This window comes from Cavia porcellus, unplaced genomic scaffold (genome assembly GCF_034190915.1).
Source record: "Cavia porcellus strain 051 isolate PalLab524CR breed Dunkin Hartley unplaced genomic scaffold, mCavPor4.1 scaffold_6, whole genome shotgun sequence".
In the NCBI taxonomy this organism is placed as follows: Eukaryota; Metazoa; Chordata; class Mammalia; order Rodentia; family Caviidae; genus Cavia; species Cavia porcellus.
The window spans coordinates 101193611-101218525 of NW_026947489.1; the positions used below are offsets into that span (position 1 = coordinate 101193611).

General features: G+C 42.8%; 1 protein-coding gene across 11 annotated transcripts in view; it reads right to left on the bottom strand.

Annotated features, from left to right (window-relative positions):
- Window positions 1-24915, bottom strand: part of Tead1 (TEA domain transcription factor 1) — a 246989-nt gene that overhangs the window by 62728 nt on the left and 159346 nt on the right. For 6 of the 11 annotated variants that reach the window (XM_063251898.1, XM_063251892.1, XM_063251890.1 and 3 more), the window contains exons 3-5: window positions 9636-9700; window positions 6899-6961; window positions 6747-6809 (exon numbers count right to left, since the gene is read on the bottom strand). In XM_063251898.1, coding sequence (XP_063107968.1) covers window positions 6747-6809; window positions 6899-6961; window positions 9636-9700 — 191 coding nt within the window. The remainder of the gene's footprint in view (window positions 1-6746; window positions 6810-6898; window positions 6962-9635; window positions 9701-24915) is intronic. The other 5 variants (XM_063251894.1, XM_063251896.1, XM_063251893.1 and 2 more) reach the window with 3 other exon arrangements.

Here is a 24915-nt window from a genome sequence, read left to right on the forward strand (position 1 = left end):
GGCAAAGACATTCTGAGCCTCAGCTTCCTTTTTGACAAAGCAAGGTCAAGGCCACCCATTTTGGAGACGGCCTCAAGCATTCTATGCAATGCCCTCAGCCCTATGATTTGATGCACTTTGCAGCTGACCCAGGGATGTACCATCCAGACTTCATGCTGCTCAGGAGCTCCGGTACTCAATACATAATCTGGGTGGATCAGTGCAATTTTAAGACAATTTCTACACTGTAGTTGGGGTTTTATCAACTTAGGGATTTAAAAATGTAGAATGAGGCTGCTCTGTTATCCTTCAGAAAAACATCCAAGCCTAGCTCAGTACACACAGAGAGGTGACAGTACTCAATACCCAGGCTCACACTATCAGTCCTGCACTACCACATCACTAAGGAGAGGGTCTAATTCTATCATGCTGAAGCTGAGAAACTGTCTCCAATCTTAGTCTTAATGCAGTTAAATTAAAAATATGGTAATAGAAACATCTTTAGGAGACAGGCTGGATGTTACAAATGAAAAAGGACTTAGCAAAGTTTGGGAGACACCAGGAAAGACAATGATCCCCATGACTCTAAAGTTGCTACTCAGGCATCTCGCTCATCTCCTGGGCAGGACCCACAGCAGGCATTAGCAATGTCAACTTTAAGACCTCCGCTTATTGCAAGAAATGACAGATTGGAAAGAAGAGGCCCATTCGGTAATCAAATCACAAAGGCCATCAGGGCAAAAATGAAGAAAACGGCCCCAGGGGCACACATGTAGCTCGTGAATTAGTCACAGCGACTGGACACAGTGAGAAAGGCTCAGGGCTTTCCTGCTCTGCTGGGATATGCAATGTCAGCAACACTGGCCCAGGGCAGACAGACACAAGTCTTCCTGCCCGGGGAGTCACACACTCACCCACGCACACTCAACTGTGATGCTGAAGAAGGCTGCTCCACCTTCCCACGAAGGGGAAGAAAGTCAGCAGCGCAGCAGTGGTGTCTGCAGGCTCTGGCTGTGGCTCTACAAGCCTCCGACACCAGCAAATAAAAGCTTACTTTTCTTGCTGATGGGGATGGGGAAGGAGATTTCTGGGGAGAGATGGGACAATCTCTCAGGACAGCTGAACAAACAGAGACTCAGGGCAACTCAGAGTTGCTACTCTGAGTAGGCAAGACAGTACTGAGTATGAGAATAGTTCTGTATTTCTTCTACACGATGGGCTAATAAATCCCCAGAGCTTTAAAAAAAAAAAAGCAAAAATAGTCAATGGCTTTTTGGGAAATTAATGATGAGCGAAACTGTTCAAAATAATTTCTAACACTGTAAGCTAGTCCTCATACCAAGCTGCTATCACAACTCAATCACAGATGCCAGTAAGAGGTCAAATGGGAAGAAAGGGGAGATGGCGGATGTGGGTGACGCTGCAGTTGATACAGCTGATGACACAAAATCTGAGGGAGAGCTCGAACATGGCACACTTAGGACTCTTAAATGCACAGTCCATAAATCTATAAGCGACTTGTCTATTTTAATTGCATGGGTTCATCTTCTACCATGTAACTGGAATCATGCCAAGCTATAAAGTTCAGGATCATCTAAAACATGTCTCCTACCTGAAGAACAGTGCTCAAAGGACTCTGTCCAAGCAGGGGCCACACACGTTACACCACATGGCTGAGAAATTCTTTCCCGAGAGCTAAGCTCTCTTTTTACCTCTCTCCAATTAGCACACTTTTTCTCTCTTAGACACTTGAGCCAGAAAGACAAAAATCATACCCTAATGTGTATGTTTAATTTCCAATAATCTGGTCCTCTGGCCACAAATGCCTGTTCCGTCTTCACAGGTATGAGTCTCAACAGTCTTCCTGCTCTTCCAGTTTCTCTGCTCCTGGTTCACAGTCTCCTGGACTCACTCCCTCATTTTTTTTCCTACACTCAGGCCTGGGAGTCAAACCTATGGCCTTGCACATACTAAGCAAGTGTACTACCACTGAGCTACCTCCTCGACCCTCCTCACTCTTTCAATCATCCCAGATGTTTTACTGCCCTTCAACCATCCTGTATGGTCATGGTGTGCATTTCAGGTCATCCCAAATTGTGGACCAACTCTACACCGACTTAGGCCACTATAAACTGCCAACGCTAGTCTCACATTGATGCCAAACGCTGGAGCACAAACTTGTGGCTGACATCGGGTAAACATTCAGGTAATTTTAAGGAAGAGCCCAAAGGAGAAGAGAGTTTTCACTGGATTTGATTTTCTCAGGGACACATAGGGAGACTGAAGATGGATGGGAAGGAAGAGTGGGTAGAGAAAACAGGGAAAAGTACAGAATAATGCTCTACCATTTGGCTACTTCACTTTGAAAAACTTAACTGAATTATGCCATAGTGAAAAATGATCCTTTTACATTCTACAAACCTGAGTGTTTAGTATGTTCTCTGTCTGGTCTAACTTTTACATATTTAAAATTTACCAATAACGAAAAATTCAGTTAATTTTGGTGTACACGCTCAGTTAATTACTATTGCTCTACGAGAATGCAACTCTTCCCAAGCTAAGTTTTAAATGTTGCTATTGAAAATCTTTTTTGAAATGTTCTGGTATATAATTTGCAGAATTAATGGACAGAACTTGTAAGCATAATCTACTCTAAAAACAGAAAGGAAACGTGGGGGATATAGTGACACAGCACCTGCCTCGCAAACACAAGGTTCTAGATTCAATGCCCAGAACCACAAAAGAAAGGAAGAAAGCATATGGAGAAGTCAGAACACAAGGGAGTGGGAAGCCACCTGAGCCTGAAAAGAATGGCTGGGAGCCACACAGTGAGGCCCCAAAGTTGCCCCTGGCCCAGTCCCCCACTTCTCTTCTCCTACGAAGGACCATCCATCTGCCTCCAGCTTGGCCTCCTTCTTATTAAGCCATTCTTCAAAACCCAGCTGCAGTGATCGTCCCAAAGTATGCACCCAAGCTACCTACATGTGCTCCTCAGCACCCACAGGTGTACCTGCATCAGTGAGGTGATGCTAGACTTCCCTGTTGGGCTCTTCATATCTCCCACTGCCTACCTCACAGTCTCCCAAACACCCCCATCTCTGGAATTGTTAGCCTTCCTCTGTGCTGGGTTCAGTGACCTCCTCTGTGGAGCTTTCTTCAATTCTTCCAATATTAGAATCAATCCTTCTTTTCTCCAAGTGGCCTTTGTATGACCCAGTTTAGTTTCTACTGCAGAGGCCCCAGCTATGGACAACCTACTGTAAAAATTAACAACCTCATTCTTTTTTTTTTTTTTTTTTTTTTAAACTGGTACCAGGGATCGAACTCACGACCATGCGCTTGCAAGGCAGGTGCTTATGCCCCTAAGCTAAATCCCCAGCCCCTCTACTGAGAAAATTAACGGAAGTTTTAGTGTTCCCTAAGAATACAGATTCGGCATATTCTACTCTGTGTGCCCAACATCTACGAGGGCCTAGCATACCTTGGTTCTCAATGAAACATAAGTAGGCTGAGTTAAGTATTCTTTCCCATACTTTTTAAGTTCAAATCTATGAAGAAATCTTACACATGTGCTAGAATAACGTTCTGTTTGCTAAAACTAAAATAAAAATGAAGTCCACACACTTTGGGAGTGATCTGGGTCACCAAGAAGCACTCTTGAGAACCATGACAGTTAGCAAAAACACAGAGCTGACCCTGGGGACCTCATTCTATCAGGTTTTCAACGGAGGTGCTCTGCAGCTAGGATGACTCATCTGTGACTGTGACATGAGGATGACCACTAGCTCATGAGTCTAGTAGTTTCTTCAGAGGAACAGGCTGTGCAGGCTAAACTGAGAAACATGTGCTTAAGATGTGGCACATGAGCCGTCCTGTAATGGCTGGGAGAACAGCACAGGAAGTAGCATCTCCTTTTCCCTCTGAGTGTTGGGCAGGTACCCTGGGTTTGACTGGTCAGGAAGTAAAGGACAAGACATCCAGAGGAGGCATAAGTCAGCAGTATCAGAAGCAAGCGGCCAATGGCTAGACAGCTCTCCTTGACTGCTCAGATGCACTAAGAGTGGGGGACCACGCAGCTTTGCACCTGGGACTGTATCAGCCCCAAAATTATAGATGGCCAATAGTGTCACTCACACTGAAGTAAACTGAATCATATGGACAAATGACGTCTACACTCTGACCAAGCACCCAAAGGTACAATGTTGGGGTTAATGGAGGCTGGCCAGCAAGGGCTCTCTGCCAGTGCCAGGTGAGGTGCACGGTCCTCGCATAAAATAAAGCCTTCTGACTGAAAACATTCTCCCATCTCCACCTGATGAAACCCCATCCGAAAGAGCAGAAGTTTAGGATGAAGAAACATCCGTGTTCAAATGTTGCCTCTGCTCCTTATTAGGCTTGGCAAGTTTCGTCAAAGTCAACCAAGTCTTTGAGCTCCCATTTCTTCATACTGTTCTTGAAATTGGAGTACACCCCACTAGGACATGAACTTATCAGGATGAAAAAGCAGCTCTGCATTAGAATAAAACTTCTACTTTGTGATTCTCAGACTTAGAACGCTGCTCAGGTTCCCTGGGATTCCCAACATATAGTGCTGCAGCTCTTCCTGCTAAGGCTTAGGACCTATGCCCTACTGTTCACATTTCCACTGCGATGGCCAGTTCTGTGACAGGGAGTTGGCTACTAACCGCCCACCCATGAATGCTAAGTACAGGACACTCAGTTGGTATCAGCTGATAGAAAAACAAAGGACGCTGCTTTTCCAAAAAGGAGTGGTAGGGAGGGAAGAAAGACATGAATGGCGAGAAAATAAGGTGGTTCTTGGAGCTCAAATGCTGAACCAGCTGCTCTCTGACAGCCTGTTCCCACCTCCTCCTTGTGTCTGCTCCAACAAAGAGTGGGCCAGGTCTGGAAGGAGGGGGAATGAATCCTTTATTTAAAAAAAAAATTTTTTTAGAACAAACAAATATATAGCTATGCCAGTTTGTATTGTTTCTCTGGAAGAAAATTCTTAAAATCTCTAAGCGATTTTCCTGTACTCCATGGTGGTCCCTCCTGAACAGAAAAGCATCATTTATCATTTACACAGCTTCTGAGCCAGGGCTGTATGCCCTGCTGAGTTGACATGAAATACGCAAACAGTACAGAAACAGCAATTCATAACATCATAGATGGCAAAACAAAATGGTATCTAAACACTTCTTGGTACATCATTAATTCATTAGCTCAGAGAAACTAGAAACAGAGTCAGAACTTGAGCAAACACAGGGGTAGCTGCATCCACATAGAAAGTACCGCCCCTCGGGTTAAAAAGCAGAGTCTAGGGAGTTAGCGTGGTCTTCCACTGCTCAGCCAGTGCAGCTCCGAGCCAGCCACCATCAGCCACACGTGCGAGCCAGCGAGCCAGCATGCTGCCCCACTGTGAGGGCACACCCAGTGCTCCTTCCTGCTGCTAGTCCTGTGCCACAGCCAGCTTGCTGGGAGGTAAAAAATGTCAAAGGACTCAAAGAGAGCCCCAGTGCTCAACAGTGGGAGCTGAGAAATGACACTGTTTGTAATGTGCAACAAAAACACAGATTTAATTAATTTATTGGGGAGGGACACGTGGGAAAGGCCACACTGTGGTCTAAAAATTAATTTTTACTCTAGACCAAACCTCCTCCAAGCAAATCATAGGCCCATTTGCATTATTAGTTGGGAATTATGGAAAAATAAGCATCAGGTACATTCTACTGCAAATCTTAGAAGCAGGGAGAACTTGTATTACCAAATTATCAGCTGGGGGCAGTAGCATACACCTATGATCCCAGCTACTGAGGAGGCTGAGATAGGACTGCAAGTTCCAGGCTAACCTGGCCAACTTGGTGACCCCTTACAGCAATGTTTTTTTTTCAAAACATTAAAAGGACTGTGGACACAAGTAAATGGCAGAATGCTTTCACAGCATTTGTAAGACACTGAGTTCAATTCTCAGTATCACACACACACACACAAAAAAAGAAAAGTCTTCATTTTTGCTATTAAATGTATTTTAAAAGTCTGGAGAATGAAGTCCATATTTTTTTAAAAAAAATTTAAAAACTGCAAATGGAAGCACAAACATGAGTTGGATCAAGAACTTTTATGTCTCTAAGAACCATTTTTTTCTTGCCAACAGTCACATGTCAAATTTCACTTTTAATAAGAGTGTCATGTCCTTAAATAATATTAAGCAACGTAGAAGAACATAGCAAAAATACTCTGTATTGAGTCATGAAAAAGGCGTATTTTTATAAATATTCTTGAAAATTCACATCAAAAGCACAAATTAAAATTACTAAATATTTTTGAGAAGTAATTTCATGACCACTAAAAAAGATTTTTTTGAACAAATATTGTCTTTATTAACTTTGTCTCTCTGGATGGTCTTTTTAAAAAGGGGAAAAACTCTCCTAGCCCAGGACTGCTTGGTGGATATTTGAAGGTGTTAAAAAAAAAAAAAATCACATTTCTATGCTGAAAAGTTATCAAGACCAGCTCTCTGCTGCATTTGCATGTTATTAGGAACACAACCACGCACACATACACACACCCAGGCACACGCACACACGTACAGAGTTTAATGTGAGGCTAGTAGAGAAAGAGAGATTAGACACAAAGAATGTAAACAGCTCTAACATGCAAGGAAACTAGGTTATGAGAATCCCAGCACCAGGCATTCACCAGTCACCATGGAAAACAGGAAGTGAGATGCATAGCAACCACAAGCCAAAAAGCAGAAAAGCGCATACCTTTAGCTTGGAATGAAAATCACGAGATTTCCTTCTGGCAAGAACCTGAATGTGACTAGACACCTGCAGGGTAGGGGAAGGGAGGAAAACAAAGGAAAAGCCTGTAACCATGGAGATGAAAAGCCCCCTACAACTGGGCAAGCCAGACGTACCTTAATGGCGGCTTGAATTTCTCGAACTTTCTTTCTTGCTAAGACCTGTATATGACTAGACACCTACATTGTTCGGGTTTATGAAGGGAAACAAAACAAAACGAAACAAAACAAAACAAAAAAAGGAAATCAAATATAAAATCGCTACTCCTTGGGAGGGTTGGGGAGGGGGAGGTTATTTGCATCTCAACAAAGCTGAGCAGTTAGGAACACACAGTCCCGGCCAGACACCAAGCCCCCAGCACTGCTCTAAGCTCTTTAGACTGGGTCATCACTGCAGTGACTTGATTCAGGATGAAAATTAGGCTCATCTCCACTTTCCCACCTGGGAGCAATCATGGGCACTGGGAAAAGCTAATTTGGGGAAGGGTGAGAGGGGGAGAATAGGGCTGTTTGCTTTATAAAATTAAGAAGATGAGGGTGGAGGTAAATGAAAATATTTACAGCATCTCAGTATCAGGAGGGAAAATCCCTTTTCCTCAATTTAGAGGAGAATATCCATAAATTAGCACATTGTGCAGAAGCAAATAGCTGAAGCTGTCGGTAATATTCCAATCTCATTAAGAGCTCTGGATTCTGTAACAAATGTTAAAATAATACTGACATGTAAATTAGATCTCAAAGAGAAATGGAAAGACCCAGTTAGCAGAGTGGGTTTTCCCCCCCTTATAAAATATCTTTAATCCTTCCACTCTTTTGGGTATTGACTGGGTGCCAAGTAGATTTGCATATTATTACAAAGCAAAATGTGTGAATACAGCCAGCCAGCCATCCTGTTGAAAATCTGGGTTGAAAACCACATGGATTTGCTGAACAACAAATTCACACTGGAGAGGTATCACCAACTGCTGCCTAAAAAAACCCCAGGATGCTGGGGTGTGGAAACACAGCCAAGCCCAGCTTCTGAAACACAAGGGACTCCAAGGGATAGACAAATTTGCATCTCTTTTGGTGGGACTTGGTTAAATTTAGAAGCCTCCCCCAGTGCAGGGGTCATGGGCAAGTGACCAGAGCTCAGAGGCCAGCAGACAGTCCTGACCTACCGCTTGCAGTAGGTAGGGAATTAGTTCTGTCTGCTTTGGAAACGCAGAACCTTCCATTCACAAGTTAGCAACTTTGCAGGGGATTCCCTCATTTCAAACTCTAGTGACTCTAAAAAGATTTATGAGAACAAAAGAGCCTTTGATCTTTCAATTGGCCTCTGTGTTTCAATTATTCAGTCTTTTTCATTTTGCTTTGGTACTTTTTTCAAGTACAAAGAACTAGGGAGTCCCCCATTCTCTTCATCCCTCTGTCTGGCTCCTGCTGATATTTATTTTCACCTGAATTTTGTTGTCTGTGATTCTAGGAGTGGATGAGGGCCGCTATTGGGGAACATCCCCCAAGCAGACAATGCCCTGCCTCAGGGCTGGCAGGAGGCCACCCCATTCCTGCTGACTCAGCATCAGGTCCCAGGCACAGGGAACATTCCTGGGGAAAAGTCCCAGCCCCTGATCCACACTCAAAGAAACCACTCCTCCAGGGAGATGAAGCCAGTGTTACTAGTCTTAAAGAGACACTGTTGAGCTTTTTGTTTGATTATGTTTTTTTTTTTTTTTTTTTTTTTTTTTAATTTTGAAACTAAGTTGCCCACACTGGTCTCCAATGCATGGATGGATGGCTTCCTGCCTCAGCCTCCGAAGTAGCTGAGATCACAGGCTTGTACCACCAAGCCTCAAGCTTAGTTTTTAAGATCCATGCCATATCATTCAGCGTAAGTCAACATTAAAAATAGTTTTTAATCTGTTAACTCATGCAGGAGGTGTTTTTGTTTTCTTTTTCTGTTCTTACATTTTCCATTTTTAAACACCGATTTTTTGTTTGTTTTTTGTTTGCATTTTGAGACAGGGTCTTGCTTTGTGGTTCAGGCTGACCTTGAACTCCTGGTGATCCTCCTGTCTCAGTCTCCCAAGTACTGGAATTGTATAGTCCTGCTCCACTCAGCCTGGCTAAACAATCATTTTTTTTTTTTTTAACCCTTCCAGTACTGAACTGGGTCACACATCAGAGTTCAGTAGCTCTGTGTCTTACAGATGCAGCTCAGGTAGACTGCAGAAGGGTGAAGGAGCATTTGTAAGTTGTAACTTCATTTCAGTCCCAGCAGCCAACAAAAAGCCAACACTTAAGAAGGGACAGTGTACTTACTGGATGCACGTCATTCTGTTTATATTCAGGCCAACACTCAAAGCTTCCAACATTACTTTTTCATTGAAAGGATGATTAATATGATTAATGTTCCAGGCTGTTACAAAGCATAGATCTCAAAGCCTACATATCCCCAGGAGTTAAGTGGGGGAAATGTATTGCCATGATACCACATGAAATAAAAGACTCACTTTAACCAGTGAGCACAAACTTACAAGTGTAGTTATATCTTGCAGCATTTGCAATGTTGGCAGATGCATGTTTTGGGAAAGAAATATCAGCTTAGTAACATAGTGCAAGGACAGTTCAGACACCATCCTTAGCAGCCAACTTTTTCTACACTGGATGAAAAAAACTTGGGAGACCACAGACTGCAGGGTCACTGAAATGATGAACAGTGAAAACTGAGCCAATCTGAAACATCTCCAATGCTGACATCCTCAGAGGGATCTGGAACTGGGGGCTCCTCCGAGCCAAAGCACAGCAGCCACTGCAGCCAAATGCCTCTTGGGCCATTCACTGACATGCACACCGCCCAGGTGGGTTACTGTACCTGCTTTCTGGTCCTCGTCTTCCCTGTCCTGAGTTTGATGTATCTGGCTATCAATTCATTCCTACCTGAAAGAAAGAAGAATTTAAGATAAGGTGGGTTTTAAAAAACAAAATCCAAACCAGGGATTTTAAAATTGTGGTTACTCATTTATTCATGATAGAAAAATAAACAGTACAGCTCCTTGAAAAAACTATGTCTGGGGCTGGGGATTTAGCTCAGCGGCATAAGCGCCTGCCATGCAAGCAGGCAGTCGTGAGTTCGATCCCCAGAACCGATAAAAAAGAAAAAAGAAAGAAAGAAAGAAAAAACCATGTCCATCCACTGAAGACAGAAATCTATCTTTTAAAATCTGACTTTTTTTTGTTCGTTTACACGCCTGTATCTACATAAGGATAGATTCCTCTAGAAGTAAGGAAAACTCTGTTCTGTTTCAGTCTTTAATTTCTCAGTCATTTTCCTCCCCGTCCGGGCCTCTAACCATAGACTCCTCCACTAAAGAGTCCCTCGAAGCACAAGAGAGTAAATGACAGCCAGAGAGGCCCTACAAAATGAGGGGCCGAGCCCTGCTAAAGCAGGGACCCTAAAAGGAACTCTTCATTGCACTGCCTGCTGACTATACATCTGCAAGACTGCATGCAGAAGGGAAAAGAAATGACTCAACCCCCTCCGATCTTCGTACCTTAGCAGAGGAGGGGTGTGTGCCTGAAAAATACTTCCTACCACAGCAGGAGACTAAGCAGTCTCAAATAGGTAACTTGAAGAACTATGATCTAACAGGAAAACATATCCCCAGAAGCTATGTAGGGAAAGATATTGCTACCATATGAAGTCAATACAAACTTCACAAGCCCTGGGTCCTTTTAACGTAGATTTATGACTTCGATTTTCTAACACTAAGAACTGAAAAGATTTTTGACATACGCTGTACAGTAAATGAACACTTTCATTTGCTAATACTCCTTTACAGGTGGCTGAAGCCAGCTCCATCTTAATAGGAGCCTTTTTCGGTCAAGAAAGCTTCAGGTCTTCTGCAGTAACATTCAAACCCTGTTTGGACATCCTGACACTGTAGCCAGGTCCTACTTCTCTTTCGAAGCCACTTTAAGGTCACAGCCTCAGAGAAATCTTTGGAAACCACTCAGCTAAGTTTGGGCTCCTTGCTCAGTAACACACAACCCTACTGCAACACAACCTGCATATCACCTTCCTTGCTAAAATACGCCAGCCACCATGGAGTAAGCTATGTGACTCGTGTTTGTGGTGTGAATTCCCAGACATACTGCACAACTGAACAGGGCAAGACTTTTATCTTGTTACCCCAGTCTCAAGGGCAACACCAGAAGGCGATTGGAATCGTGGAATCTTATGACGAGGCAGTACCTGAGTCACTCATTTCCACCTCTGAAATTCTAAGTCCTCCATAAGCTTAAGCCAACCCTTTGAGAAATGGGGCAGTAGCCCATTGTATTTTGAAATATACTCAGGAATAAAAAGGTTCTATTTATACGGGGGTTCACGTAACTTTCATCCTCAGATCCTACTTGCTCCCCTAAACAAGAACAAGGCTGGTCCCTTGTGCATGTGGCTGGCTGCTTTTCAGGTCCTCCTGGAGTCATACACAAGCTGAACCTCCTCTGTGCTTTTGTTATCTGTGTGACAGGCTTTGGAACATTCCCAGATACTATCCTGTGACAGTCCTTTGTCTGTTTTCCTTTCAGAACCTGGCATCCAGAATGGTAGGAATAGTCCTGCTACAATAGCAGAGTATGTTTATCCTCTCCTCCTCCTAAACACTCTACTGTTAATGCAATGGAATATAGAATTAGGGTATTTTAAGGACCTCGATAAACTGTCCAGTTACATCAACTTGAATTCCTATGTCTTATTTACAGCGGCTTTCCCTCAGATACATCTCTGGTGCTTGGCCTCAATAACACCAACTGTCCTTGTAACTACGGTGTGTGGGTCTCCGGTCTACACAACACAGTCTTATTCTGTGGCCGTAATCAGAATTCTGGTCCATTAGAAATGTGAACCTCTGAGCCTCTAGCCCCCACCTCAGTTCTACTGGAGGTTGAAAACCTTTTATCTGAAATGTGTGAAACTAGATGTATCTTGCTCTTTTTTGGCAGGAGTGGGGAGAGATCCATCTGGTCTTGTTCCCAGTCTTTCCATGCATCGCTGGGATTTTCAGACCCAAATACAGAAGCTGACATTTATTTCCAGTGCATTTCATCCTGTTAAATTCGGCCTATCATTCCAGCTTGTAAAAAACCTCAGCTCCTGATTCTGTCACCAAATGTACCTGTTAAGGGTATAGAAAAGGACCTTTAAATTCAGTTTCAAAGATTGCTTCCCTAAGTATTCTCTTTCAAACTTCTAAGAACTACCAATATCTCCTGTAGTGTCATCGCGTCTACTTGTCCATCTCTCAGATGGCTGTACAGATTTTTCAATTTGTCTCAAAGGCCGGCTGACAGCAGAGCCCAGCCACGAGGCCTAATTACCAGAAGTCAGACCTAAAAGACAATGTCTGCGGCTGAGCCAAGCATCCTCCAGCTCAGGGCTGCACAGTGCACCCTGTGCGGGGCTGTCTGAGTGGCCAAGGCAAATAAATCCAAGGCTCTGTATGACATGCAATTTCATCGAACCTTGTTCCAGCCAGCAAAAGAAAAATCTCCTCCTGCCCCAAACTCATTTTCTGCAAATGCAGACAGAATGGTTTGATAGGGGTGACATAAAACCTACAGCATTTTTAAAATTTCTGATGGCACTTGGTTGAATGAAGGAGACCCATGTCCAGGATAGATACACTGGGTGACGGTTCTTACAGTCTAAGCAAATGGGGGCTGCTGCAGTTAAACACTGTCACACTTTCAATCCTACTCCTATTACAGCTCCTAAAAATCACTGCTTCTACTACTACAGGCTCTTCCCAAGACCAAGAGCTTAACTGCTATCCCTGTTCTGTGGAAAGCAGGTATCCCTCCTTTTGTACCATGTCCCAAGCCATGAATAGTAATGATTTAATTACTCTAAATGTTAGAACTGTCTGCTCTAACAACTCACAGGCACCTAATAAATGCTTCAATATTGCTCACAAACGTAGTAAGATTTCAATCTCCCTAATCTAAATCAATTACTTCATTGTATATCTTAATTTGAAAATACAGGCTAATGTGTTGCCTAGACAAAAACTCCTTTAAAATAATTATTTGAAATATCAAACATACAAAAATCTTTAAATCAAAAGCATCAATGACAGCTTTGGTTCTATTAAAATTTTCTATATTTAATTTTAATTTTCCTAGAATTAAGATATATTTGGCCATTAGGTAAATAAGTAGGTAAACACCACTCCAAACAATTTTGGAATATCTATTGGACTTCTAGGGGTTGTGTATACACTGGGATATCAACTAGGTTCAGTTTGAAGTCTTCTCTGCTGTCCTTATAAGACACTGGACTCAGATGTGAATTTTACAGCTCTGTTCTCTAAATGAGGTGGGCTGAGATATTCCACAGGCCCTAGGTTTTGAATTCTGTTACTAAAGCGCAGAATTCTCCAATCAAGGACCAAGAGTTCAATAATACTAACCATCACCCATATAACTGGGATAACAAGCCACAGTGATTCAGGAAATCTTCCCCAAAGTACTGGAACAAAAGCCAGATCGTTAGCGACAGACATTTCCTCTAACACTTTATTATGAAACACTTTAGACACACAGAAGTTTCTTATAGAAAGAATTTTATCCTGAACACTATATCCCCTACCTAAATGCTACTATATTGAATATCCTTATGTGAAACACGTGAAACTATATGTAATTTGCTCTTTTGTTGGATTCTGGAAAATTTCCATACAGTGAGTAACATGGGAGACAGAATCTAAGTGTAAACATGAAATTCATGTATGTCTCACATACACCTTTTACAAAGAGTGTGAAGTAATTTCATACACTATTCTTGTTGCACCTTTTTTTTACCTGTGACTTGTCACATGGGCCAGGCATGGAATTTTCCACTTGTAGTGTCTGCCAGCACTCAAATATTTTGGAGCATTTCAGATTTTTGGATTAGGGGTGCTCAGTGTGTAAGCATTTTTTCTACTCTTACTCTACTACCTCTCATTCCATCTATCACTTCTCTATCCATTCAGCAACCTATCTTACTTAACTGTTGCCGTCACCATTTCAAAGTTGCTGGTATGATAACACTTTTGCCAAATACTTCAGTGTGCATGTCATAACTAGAGAGGAAGATGCATCTGACAAGAAGAATGCAAGTGACGTAAGCTGAAGACCAGGGATCTTTACCTTCTTTCTCACCCCAAGCTCCCTATTCCCACCACAGGCTCTCCTTCTGAAACCAGGTGTCTCCAGGTCACACGCATGGCATCAAAGCCATTCCCAGCTCATTCTTGAAAAGAAATGAACAGCTTCTAGAGCTGAGGGGTCATGTCATACTTCACCACTTAAGCGTCACCACACTACAGCTTCTCTGGAGCACAAAATACTCTGCAGAATTGCACAGAACATCCCTTCTCCAAGGTTGAGCAACATTTCCACTTGCCCTGGTTTTTCCCACAGCCAGCTACAAAGATTAACACTGCCTGAGCCGCACCTCACCAAGCACAAAAATCAACTGACTTGATTTTTCCTTTCTTTTAAGCTGCATGACACAACTGAAAGTGAGCCCATCTCTGGCTTCCCTTGCATCCTGGGTTTGGGTGACATTTCTTGATAAAGGAGCAATATAAAGAGAGAGATTATAGCAAAAAGACACAGACTGTGCTGGGCTGGCCTCACCCAGACTGAAGACTGGTTAACGTTGTTGTGGGCTGTCTGTGTAATGGGATGTGGCCTCAGGGTCATGTTTGAGGCACAGCAAATGCAGGGTCTGTGGCTAGAAATTGTAGCCCAGAGACTCAGCTTTAACACAGTAAGAGCTACTTTGTAATTGAATGGAGTCTGGGAGCCACAAAGAAAGAAGCACAAATGGAATATTCCTCTTCCCTGGCTGCAGCCAGGCCTGAGGCAAACCTACACCCTGCTAGGGCTGACCTGCTTTTGGCCCAGGGAAGGAGTTGCAGCTCCCTTAATGGGAGACACCTCTGCTTCACTCACAGGGAGGGATGCATGTGTAAGGAGCCCCCATCCCATTCTTTTATGTTAAAAGAATGAGAATCAAGGAGCAAATAAAGCTTCACCACACTGCTATAAGCCGCATCTAATAGGTTGCAGCCACAAGGTCTTCCAACCCATCCCCCAAAGCCCGACCCAGCCCAAAAGACTATTAGACTATTCTCTTCAAACACTTTCAGCATTCTGAACTCTGCACCTGTGTGAACAATGGATCTCATGACCACGGGGTCCCAGTACACCTGGATTTTGCTTGCCTTTCAAACACCTTGCTTGCCATGAGCCTTGAGCTGCAATGAGCCTCCAGGCTGTCCCCTTCCCTAAGCACCCTTGGCCCTTGACACAACAACAGCATGTCTGTCTTTGTTTGTCCTTTCCAGGCAGATCAGCATATGTGAAATGCATCCATGTTCCCATGTTTGAGGCTCCTCCATCCCTAAGGTCCACTTTGACATTAGATCATCACCATAAAGTAAAACAAAGAAAACAATGATCCAGTGGGAAGAAGCCAAGAAAGAAGCTTCTTTAAGGTGAAACTACCATAGCCTTTGGCTCCTAGGATGCAGACATCTTGTGGTTCTGTCTTGTGATGCCAGGAGTAGAACAAAGCACAGAGAGAGCTGTTTCAGAAGTGCTTTTTCAGGAAAGATACTATAAGATAGCATGAAAACAGTTTTTAGCTTTAGGACACATTTTCATCAGCTGAGTACACCTAAAGGAAAAAAATATCTTAAGATTATGAAAGCCAACAATCAAAAGGCACAGATACAGGCAACACTACAGGACCCAAGTGTCACTGGTTAGTAGAGGTGTACAGAATGGACGTGTTTTATGACGCCATTCAATTTCCTGAAGATCTGAGGTTGCAGGGTTGTGGACCAGGCAGAGAAGGCAGTAATGCTCTTTGTGAACTGCCATGTGAGGAGTCAACAGTTAACTATGTCCTGCGTACTACTGCCCCCATAACTTTCCCCAGCAATACCAGGGAAGGGGAGGAGATCTGCCAGAGCTTGCCAGCTGCTACCAGTCAGACACCCACTATGCAAGATATGTACAAAAATGACAGGAGTAAAAGGTTGCCAACTCTGGGAGCTTGCCCTGTCTGAGGAACTCACCCATACAGTCGGTCAGAGTCGGATGGGCTTACTGTGAGCTCTTTCACTACCCAATCTGTCTCCCACACACAGCAGGCCACCCCATTCTAGGGTCCATTTATCTGAATGATGACAAGATACATGCCTACCTCCCCCCCACAATCACCAGACAGGAGGTTCCATGGATGCACAGAATGCAGCTTGGTGCTGAGAACACAGCAGGCTCTCATTTTAAGTGCAGGCAATCGGAGTGAATGACTAAATGTGAGAGATGGAGAATCACAGTGGGAAAAGGGCCACTAGGTAGAGAGAAGGTAAAGCTCACGGAAAAACTGCATCCCGATCAGGCTCTGAGCATGATCAATGAGGCAGTTGTGAGGCCAGGGTCACAGTCAATCCTCAACATAAATCATTGACTCAAACTCAGCGCCAGCATGGAAAATCACCAGAAAGTCCAGGCAGCCCATTCTGGTTGTCAAAGGCTGGTACTGCACGTTCCAGAACTAAAGGTTTACAGAAAGAACTGATGGCCTTTGGGAAGTGAACAGTGGTGATTTCCAGAGACCACCTGTCTCTCATTCAGCCAGGAGTGGATAAAGATCAGTTTTAGAAGGGCACTATATTAAGCTCTGCCTGGTTAATAAGGATTTTACCTCCAATCCCTGTAAAACGCCTGGCAATGACTCAAATTCCACCTTCTCAGGAGTTTCTATTGGACACTGCAGCTGATAACATTATCAAGCGACAGCCTCATTAAGCACTGTTTTTCTTCATTGTCAAAAGGCAGCTTACTACCAACTACACATTTGCAATGGAGTCAAGGGTTGAAAAGAGACAAACAAGTAAAAACAAAAAAATCTAAAGCTCTGCATAAAATACTACACCTTGGGTGTTGCATAGAAACTCTTTTCACTGTTATTATTTCTAGAAGAAAACTATGCATAAAGTTTTCTAATTGCTCATTCTCTATGAAGCAAAAGATATGTCAGACACCTTTTTAATCCTCCTGATGAATAGGTTAACTGGCTTCATACTTTTAACTATGCCCTTCATTATTCTTTGTACATAATATCCTTACACAAAACAAAGATGGGACCTTGGGACTTTGGCTCCAAGATCTTCAATGGCTACCTATCTCCTAGAGTCTGTGAAGATGAATAATCAAAGTCACTCCAGGTACAGCTCAGATGGCATCTCCTGCACAAAATGTGCCCAGAAAATGCACAGTACATGTGGGAAATTGTGAATTAGGGAGTGTGCGCCCCACAGCTCACTTTTGGGTCAGTGACAAGACCGCAAAACAAGTGAAACAAAAGATAGTGTGGGTTAAAAACAAACCACTTAGGGTATAAGAAGAATGATATCTTGACTCTGGGTAAAAAGTAGTATGACAGTCACCACTATGTCTTGGTTTGGGAGTTGTTCTTTACTTTCTCATGGGGCACTGCCCACAGTCTGACCCTAGTAAGGATGTCTTGTCCAACGATCTTAAGCTAAAAGCCCTGGTCTGTATCTTTGGATCTTGGTTCTCACATTCTCATGGAGTACATGAGATTTAACAGAACCAGAACTTGCTGCCCCAACTGTGGTCTCAAAATGTGACTGGTACCCCTAGGCTCCTAGGTGCAGCCTTCAATCTTGATGGCTCCTATGACGTATCTCTTTCACGCCCACATCTGATCACGTTGCTTTCCTACATCAATAGGTCTCCACCCAATGTAAGAAAAACACAAACTCCATATCCTGCAGTGGGTCATGCTAGGTTAGTACAAAGTGCTTCACAACACTTCCACAGACCAGTATCATCTTTTCTACACCTCTATGTCTTTGTGTAGCCATCTGTCTTTAAATGGTCTTTTCTTTCTCCTTTGTCTGCAAGCTCCTGTTTACCACAATGAGCCCCCATTGGACTACTTCCTCTATGAAGTCTTCTGGGAGCCAAACTTTACTTCCTTTGTACCTTCAAATACCCAGCACATACCCTGTAGCTGCTGCTCTACTGCTACACTGGGGTTGCTTGTCCACCAGACCGTCCAACCTCCTAGGAAGAGTGACTGCTCCATGGTAAGCACCCATCTGATTCTCTCTGACTTGCATCTAACACTCACTGAACAGGCACTCAATCCAAGTTTCTAATGAATGGATGAGCCCATCTCTTCTAGAAGAAGAAAATAAAAAATAATTTACAGAAAGATTATAAACCCTGGTCAGTGCTGCAAGTATCACCTAAAATCTGTAAGCCCACAACTAGTTGTGGAGGGGGTGCGGAATGATGGTGCAGACCTTCCTGCTGCTCTTGGCTTGGCATGCTTGTGTGTGACCAACACCACTCTCTCTCCTTCTTTGTCCCCCTCCCCCTCCCCTGCCACTCTCCCACGCCACAGTAATAGGGATCTGGTCCAAACAAAGTTAATCTCAGCATTAACCCAGGGAAATCTTGTTAATGTAAAACTTTACTAAGAACACTCTATTTATTAATTATTTGCCTTTAGAGAAGTGTGAAATCCACTTGTTGGAAGTGTTCAAACTGTTGGTGTTTAACAGAAAGTCTTTAATGGCAGTGATGCTGCAGGCTTATGGGGATTAGGGGATCTTGTGTGACACATGCATATGTCCGGGTGTTTTAAACAGTGCTGGGTATACAAACCAGAACTTTTAGCAGTCAGGCAAGCATATTCCACTAATCTAGACCCAGACAATCTGCTGGTTTTTTAACTAAGATGTATGACTACTGGGGGGAAGCTGGACTGACTAGGTGAGTAAACGTGGGCAGCAAAACTTCTCTGACCCTCTACATCCTCCCTGTAAAACACAGGTACCAACACCTACCGTAAAGAGTCCTTCGATGTCTTAGCAAATGTTAAGGGGCTTTTAAACAATAATGTCCTACACTAGGTTTAGATGTTTTCATTGCCTCAACTGTCATATAAAGTCCTAAGAGCATTTAACGTAACTTTTGGTCCAGAATACCATCCACTTGACATCTAGCACAAACCCTATGTTTTTATTTTCAATGTTATTGGAATTCAACACCTTTTCCATGTCCCACTACAAAGGTTTTCAAAATCTTTGTATCACCCTCAATTTTCAAAATGATATAGCCACAAAACTGTCTCCTAGTAAAAGTTGCCCTTCATTGTGGTGTTTCTAACATTAAGTGTATACTACACAAGCTACTTATTTGATATAATAATATTTTAATTTAAAATAGATGTTTCATTCAATAATATAGCAGCAATTAGGTTTTTAGCAAGGGGCTAAAAGTATAACCAAATTTCTCTTATTTTGTGACAAACTGTAAAGTCATCGCTATGAATAGGGATGCCCCTTCCTGGATTTCCAGAATTTAGTTCTGAGTGTAAAAACATAACTCCCACTAGAAGAATTAATAGTTCAGTTCTATAACTACTAAGCAATAGCCGCATAAAGATGAGTTATGCAAGCCTTGAATCAAAATGCCATTCAGCTACGTTTACTTGCACTTAGAAAGCATGGCAGAGAAAAATGTCTAGGCACTTAGTAATTCTTTTAGAGATAATATGGAAATCATGAGGAGAAGGCCAACATTTTTTAAAGGTATTCAAACTGAAGGGAATGAAACTGAGGGTTAAAATCCCTGAAATGAGACAGAGTGGAAGCAGAGGCGTTGTGAGACAAGATGAAGATGAACCTACTACTTGGGGGCATGAGACAAAACACCCAACACATGTATGTGTTTCACCTCCACACTCAGAAGGGTCCCCTTTTTAAAACGCTGCTGAAATTAAGGGTCCAAAAGAAGGGAAGAAATTTGTCCCCAAATCCCAAATTAGTTAAATGGTAGACCTAGGATACACAAACCCAACTGTGTCTTCCAAGATTATTATTCCTTAACCTTACACCAGCTGCTCTGAAAACAGCATGTGATGTAAGAGCTTCTCACCAAATCACTATTAAGTCGTTAATGTGAACAAAATCTTAGAAGGAGGCAGAATTCAGCCATGAAATGGAATGAATGAGTACTAAGGATTGGACCTTCTATCCAAGACTTTGTTGTTGCTGTTTTGGAGACAGTTTCAGCAAGTCGCTAGGTTGTTCATGCTGGTCCCAATTTTATAATCTTTAGACTCAGCCTTCCGACTTCTGGAATAACAAGTGTGTGCCATCATGTTCAACTTCACAACTGTTCTTCATTAACCCAAGCCTTCACAGTCTAGGGCCATACACTCCCCTCGCCCAGCACAGAACATGCCCTGCTTGGAGGGCCTGTGCTGAGCAACGAGGAAACAGTCTGCCCTCATGTAGCTAACGGCCTCAGAGGACACAGAAAGCCAGAGGCCAGGCAGTGGCAACCAAAGAGTAACAGAAGAAACACCAGGGAGTGGTTTGAGATCAAAGTCTAGAGGTGTTTCCTCCCAGACTGCATGCTCTGGGTCACTGGCCCAAGTGCTCTATTCATTTCCAACTGGTCTCAAACCCAGGAGTGGTCCCAGGTGACACTGTGTACACTGCAGCAGTCTATGAAATGCCTTCTCGCCTAGATGACAATCAATCACCAAACTACACCAATCATCCCCGCCTGGGGAGTTTAGATTTGGGACAGGCAAGCCATTTTTATTCTCCTTTCAATTTCTAACTATAAAATCACTAAAATGTTATGCACACAGACTACTTTTCCTTTTCTCCTGCCACTGCCCACATACACTCCCCCCTGGTCCCCTAAGCACGCTCAGTGCTTATACAACTCTGGGTGCTTACTCCCTCTGGGTGAAACAACCTGCCCAAGTGTCTCCCTGCCTCCATGGTCCTGCTCAAACCCGCTGATCTGTTATCTCTGAGTTGCTAAGACTTTGTGGCCAGCACAGCCCTACCACCTCAGCAGGGAGTGTGCTCTTCTCTCTGGCTCAAGATTCTTCCTACACCTCCAGCATGGAGCTTTCTGTGCCTTGCCCATCTTCTCATCTTTCTTGACAAATTATAAGCTTCATGAAAGCAGGACCCTCATTCTGCTCTCAAAGTGCTCTGTCCTTCCAACCTCTGGCGCTGTATTAAGAACATGCCACTTAATGACTGCCCTACTGCTGATTATAGCCACATCCCAAAGAAAAGAGAAAAGCCTGTTAAGCGGGAGGGAGATGCAGCCGGAAGATGAGGAAAAGTCCTGTGCTGGGAAGGAATGCTTGTGAAATGTTGAAATGCCCAGGAACTTTCTTCTCCCTGAGCTCCCAGGGAGCTCAGGAAATGTTCACAATCACAGCTGAAAAGGGGATAAAAAGCAGGGTGTACATTCTATGGGAAGCTGGAAAGTTTAAACCTTTCCTCCTTCAAAATTCACTTGGTCTTGTCTTTTAGTTTTTGTGGTTTTTTTGACTTAGTGGTCTTGCTGTGTTACAAGCACAGGCTGATCTGGATCATGAACGTGTGGGCTCAGGTGTTCCTGAGTAGCTGGACTGCTGGCCAGCATTAACATGCCTGGCTTCCCTTCACTAATTCTTAATCTACATCAATCTCAGGTGTACGACCCTTCCTCACTCGACCACTGATGTGGAGGGTAACAGTCAACATTTAATTGAGAAAAACATATTTCCAAGTAACATTTCTATTTCACCCAAGATAGAAGAAGTAAGAATGAACTGAATGAAAGGCAGATTACTGAGCTAGGTCAGGGCCATATTCCTGTTGGCCCTGACATTTTCTAAAGACAGGACTACACACTTTCAACGTGGCTTTCTCCGCAAGTTCAGGACTATAGAAAAGTTTAGTTTTCCTTTAAAGATCGAGCTCAAACTCCTTATTCCTATATGGCCCCATCATTGAATGTTGCTTTGTAAAAGATATCTCACAGTGAAATTATCGGCAAACCCTTGTGTGGATAGAAGGTTCCACGAGTCAACAACAGCTTAAGCAGTTTAAATCAACAAGCAAGATGCCCTCTATTTAAATGCTATGAGTGAATCTAATTTAAGCCTTTAAAAATCCTTTGGGCAGGTGTTTAAGCTGTGTACAGACTGAGCCTGTGGAGGCCCTGAGGGTGGGAGGGAGAGCACCACTCTCCATGCAGGCAACACTTTGTTCAGACAATCTTCCTGCAGCAGGTCATGTGACAAAGGCCAAATAAACAGCATCTGGGGATTTTCAATTACAGACCTTCGCCCAGCATGCCTGCACTGTAATCTCTACCAGATGAGGCTCAGGCCTCCCTATTTTCAATAATTCACACACTGTGTACACATAACATGACAATAAGGGCATTCATGGCGCGGCCTGATTCGTAGATCAAAGCCAGCAAAGGGCCAGCTGTAAGCATGCTCGGCTGCCGGATGATTCGTGCTTTTCACAGGCTTGGAAAGACACTCCATGGGACCTGGCAAGCCAGCCTTTTTCCTGTGTGGTATGCTGAGCAAACTCTGAACATGAACGGTGGTGTCCTTGGGGACAACCAGAGAGGCTACCAATTCCACGTACACTTGCAAGTACTACTGAGAAAGCTTTGAACGCCAATCTTCTCAACAAGCTGCTTTTTGGCTAGTGCAAGATCTATGCAAAAGCCCACAGTTCTCATGGGATTAGATGGTTCTCAGAAACAAACCTGCTCTAAAAAGCTTAGAAAGTTCCTATACTTAATAAACCCTCAACCAAGTGCTCTAGTTTACAAACCCACTGGCTATGCCGTTTCTAGTCAGTTGGCTAAAGCAGATCCAGATATAAAATTAGAAGGCGCATTTTCAATGCGTGTCACAGAGCGTCAGGTCTGGGAAACGAGAGAGAGGACACTGTTGTTACTACTGAAATCCCTACATGTTAACTCAATTAGCTTGGGTGCATAGACTAATGCATTGAGTCACTGTCTGTGTTTGCGCAAGCGCGCAGAGTATGCTTTAAAAGCATTTCAAATTCTCAAGTCTACCACTCTCCCAATCACTCATGCCCTACTGTAGGGAGAGCTATAAGTGGAGGAAGTAAGGATAACGCTTCCTCCTATAAAGATTTCACACTCGTCAGTCAGGCAGGACCCAGGAGACAGCCATAATGGTGACTTCCTTGGAACAAACACATGCTGCTCACCAGCTGTGGCTGTGTGTCCTTACCCCCTTTTCTCTCTCATTCAGAACAGTTTCCTCTTAATCACAATAATCCCAAAAGTGCTAAAACATATCAATCGCTGGGTAAGCCCTGCCTACAAAGGACCAGCCGGCTGGCTTTTATGGCCTTGTCCAACAGCAGCTGATAGTTCATTCAGTGACAAATCCAATTTAGCAGTTACAAGAGGTTTAGCGTCCCTGAAAAAATATTGGGGTTGATCTGGCCCTCTGAAGTCAGCAAATGCTCCCTGCCACGCTGCTTCAGAGACCTCTCTGCTGTCAGATTCTGCACATCTATGACCAAAAGCCTCAGTCTTGCACCCCTGAGTCCCCTACGAGCCATGGTGGTGATGGTGCAGGCAGCAATTTAATCTGTGAGTTAAAAATGCAGGCAAGGGGGCTGGGGATTTAGCTCAGTGGCATAAGTGCCTGCCTTGCAAGGAGGCAGTCGTGAGTTCGATCCCTGGTACCGATGAAAATGAAAAAGACAAAAAAAAAAAAAATGCAGGCAAGAACCACACACAGAAACTGAATAGTACAATTTTCACCATCACCTCCCACAAACAAGGACAAATGCTAAGAGATAAAGATGATTTTATTCTTAATCTTAGGTCTTTAGGCCAATTCTAAAAAGTAAAAGTCAAATCCACTATGAAGGTTTTACTGCTATATTAAAAACAACACAGATAATATCATGATCCTGTAATTAAATTACTCATTTCATTTTAAACAACAAAATGTTAAAAGAAAACTTAATTCCTGCTGAGGGAAAGCAAGAAACTGACACAAAGAAAAATTTTGAATGTTTAATGTACATTCTTGACTGATAATTATGTAAATTCAAGTTTAAAGAATCTCTAAATAACTTGGATAAATTAGCCATAAAAGGAACTCATAACCAACAAAATGTCATTTTTAAGCCACAAGGTAATTTATAAAGTAAAATAAAAAGGAAATGACCTAATGTGGTCATAAGAACATGGAATGGTTATTCCTTTAATATTAGGCTTTGTAGTCAATGCTTGGTTATTTATCCCAGTTACACTTTTAATGATACAAAAAAAGTGACCACAAGAGACATCTGGCTTTAAAAAAATTTTTTTCAGTGCCTTAAATGATATACATGCAATTGTAGCTGGCACGATGTCAATGATGGAATATTCCATACAATGGAGGGTTTTTTTTTTTTCATGCGGTTTTAAAACTTTATTCTTTTCTGTGGATTTTTCTAAGGCACAAACTGAAAACTAAAATAAAACAAACACCCCAAGTCTGCAGCCTAGAAGATATTTTGCTTCCATGAATAACAACTCATTAGGTTAATATTTTGTCAGTGTCACTTGTCACAACAAAAGCAGCTGCATTTATAATTTTCTCTAAGACTAGTTTAATTAAAATTCAAAAAACCATGACAAAGTTATACTGAATTTCATTTGCCACATTGCAATTACTTACTTTGGAGCGGACTATAAACAGTATTTTATTACATCCACAAAAATGCACTTAAAAGCTAACAGTAATTCACAGACATTGGAAGAACTGAAGGAACAAGTTCCATCCCTTCCACTTTGAACAGAGCTGCTTCCTGCTTTAATGTGGCCTAAGAAAGCAGCGACCCATGAGCTCTCCCAGTCTGAGGCATGGCTCAGCCTACGTTTCCTTCACTTGAGGCAGAGTTTGGGCTTGGGCTCCCTAAGAACACCGATTTGGCAGAGCCAGATCTGTGTATTTCTTCCCAAGACCAATAGAAAGAGTCTGGCTTGGCTCAGACCCAAAAATCAGACAATAGAGGCTGCCAGGCATAATGGATGACTTAAAGGATTTAAAACTACCATTTGCATCCTTCCAGATAAACAATTAGCTGAAAAAAAAATGTTGTGTTTTTTTTTTAAATCAATTTTTTCTAGAAGCAACTTTATTGTTAATCTGCCTGGCAGGGGATAAAGAATTTAGTGAAATTAGACTCAGGTTAAGAACATTT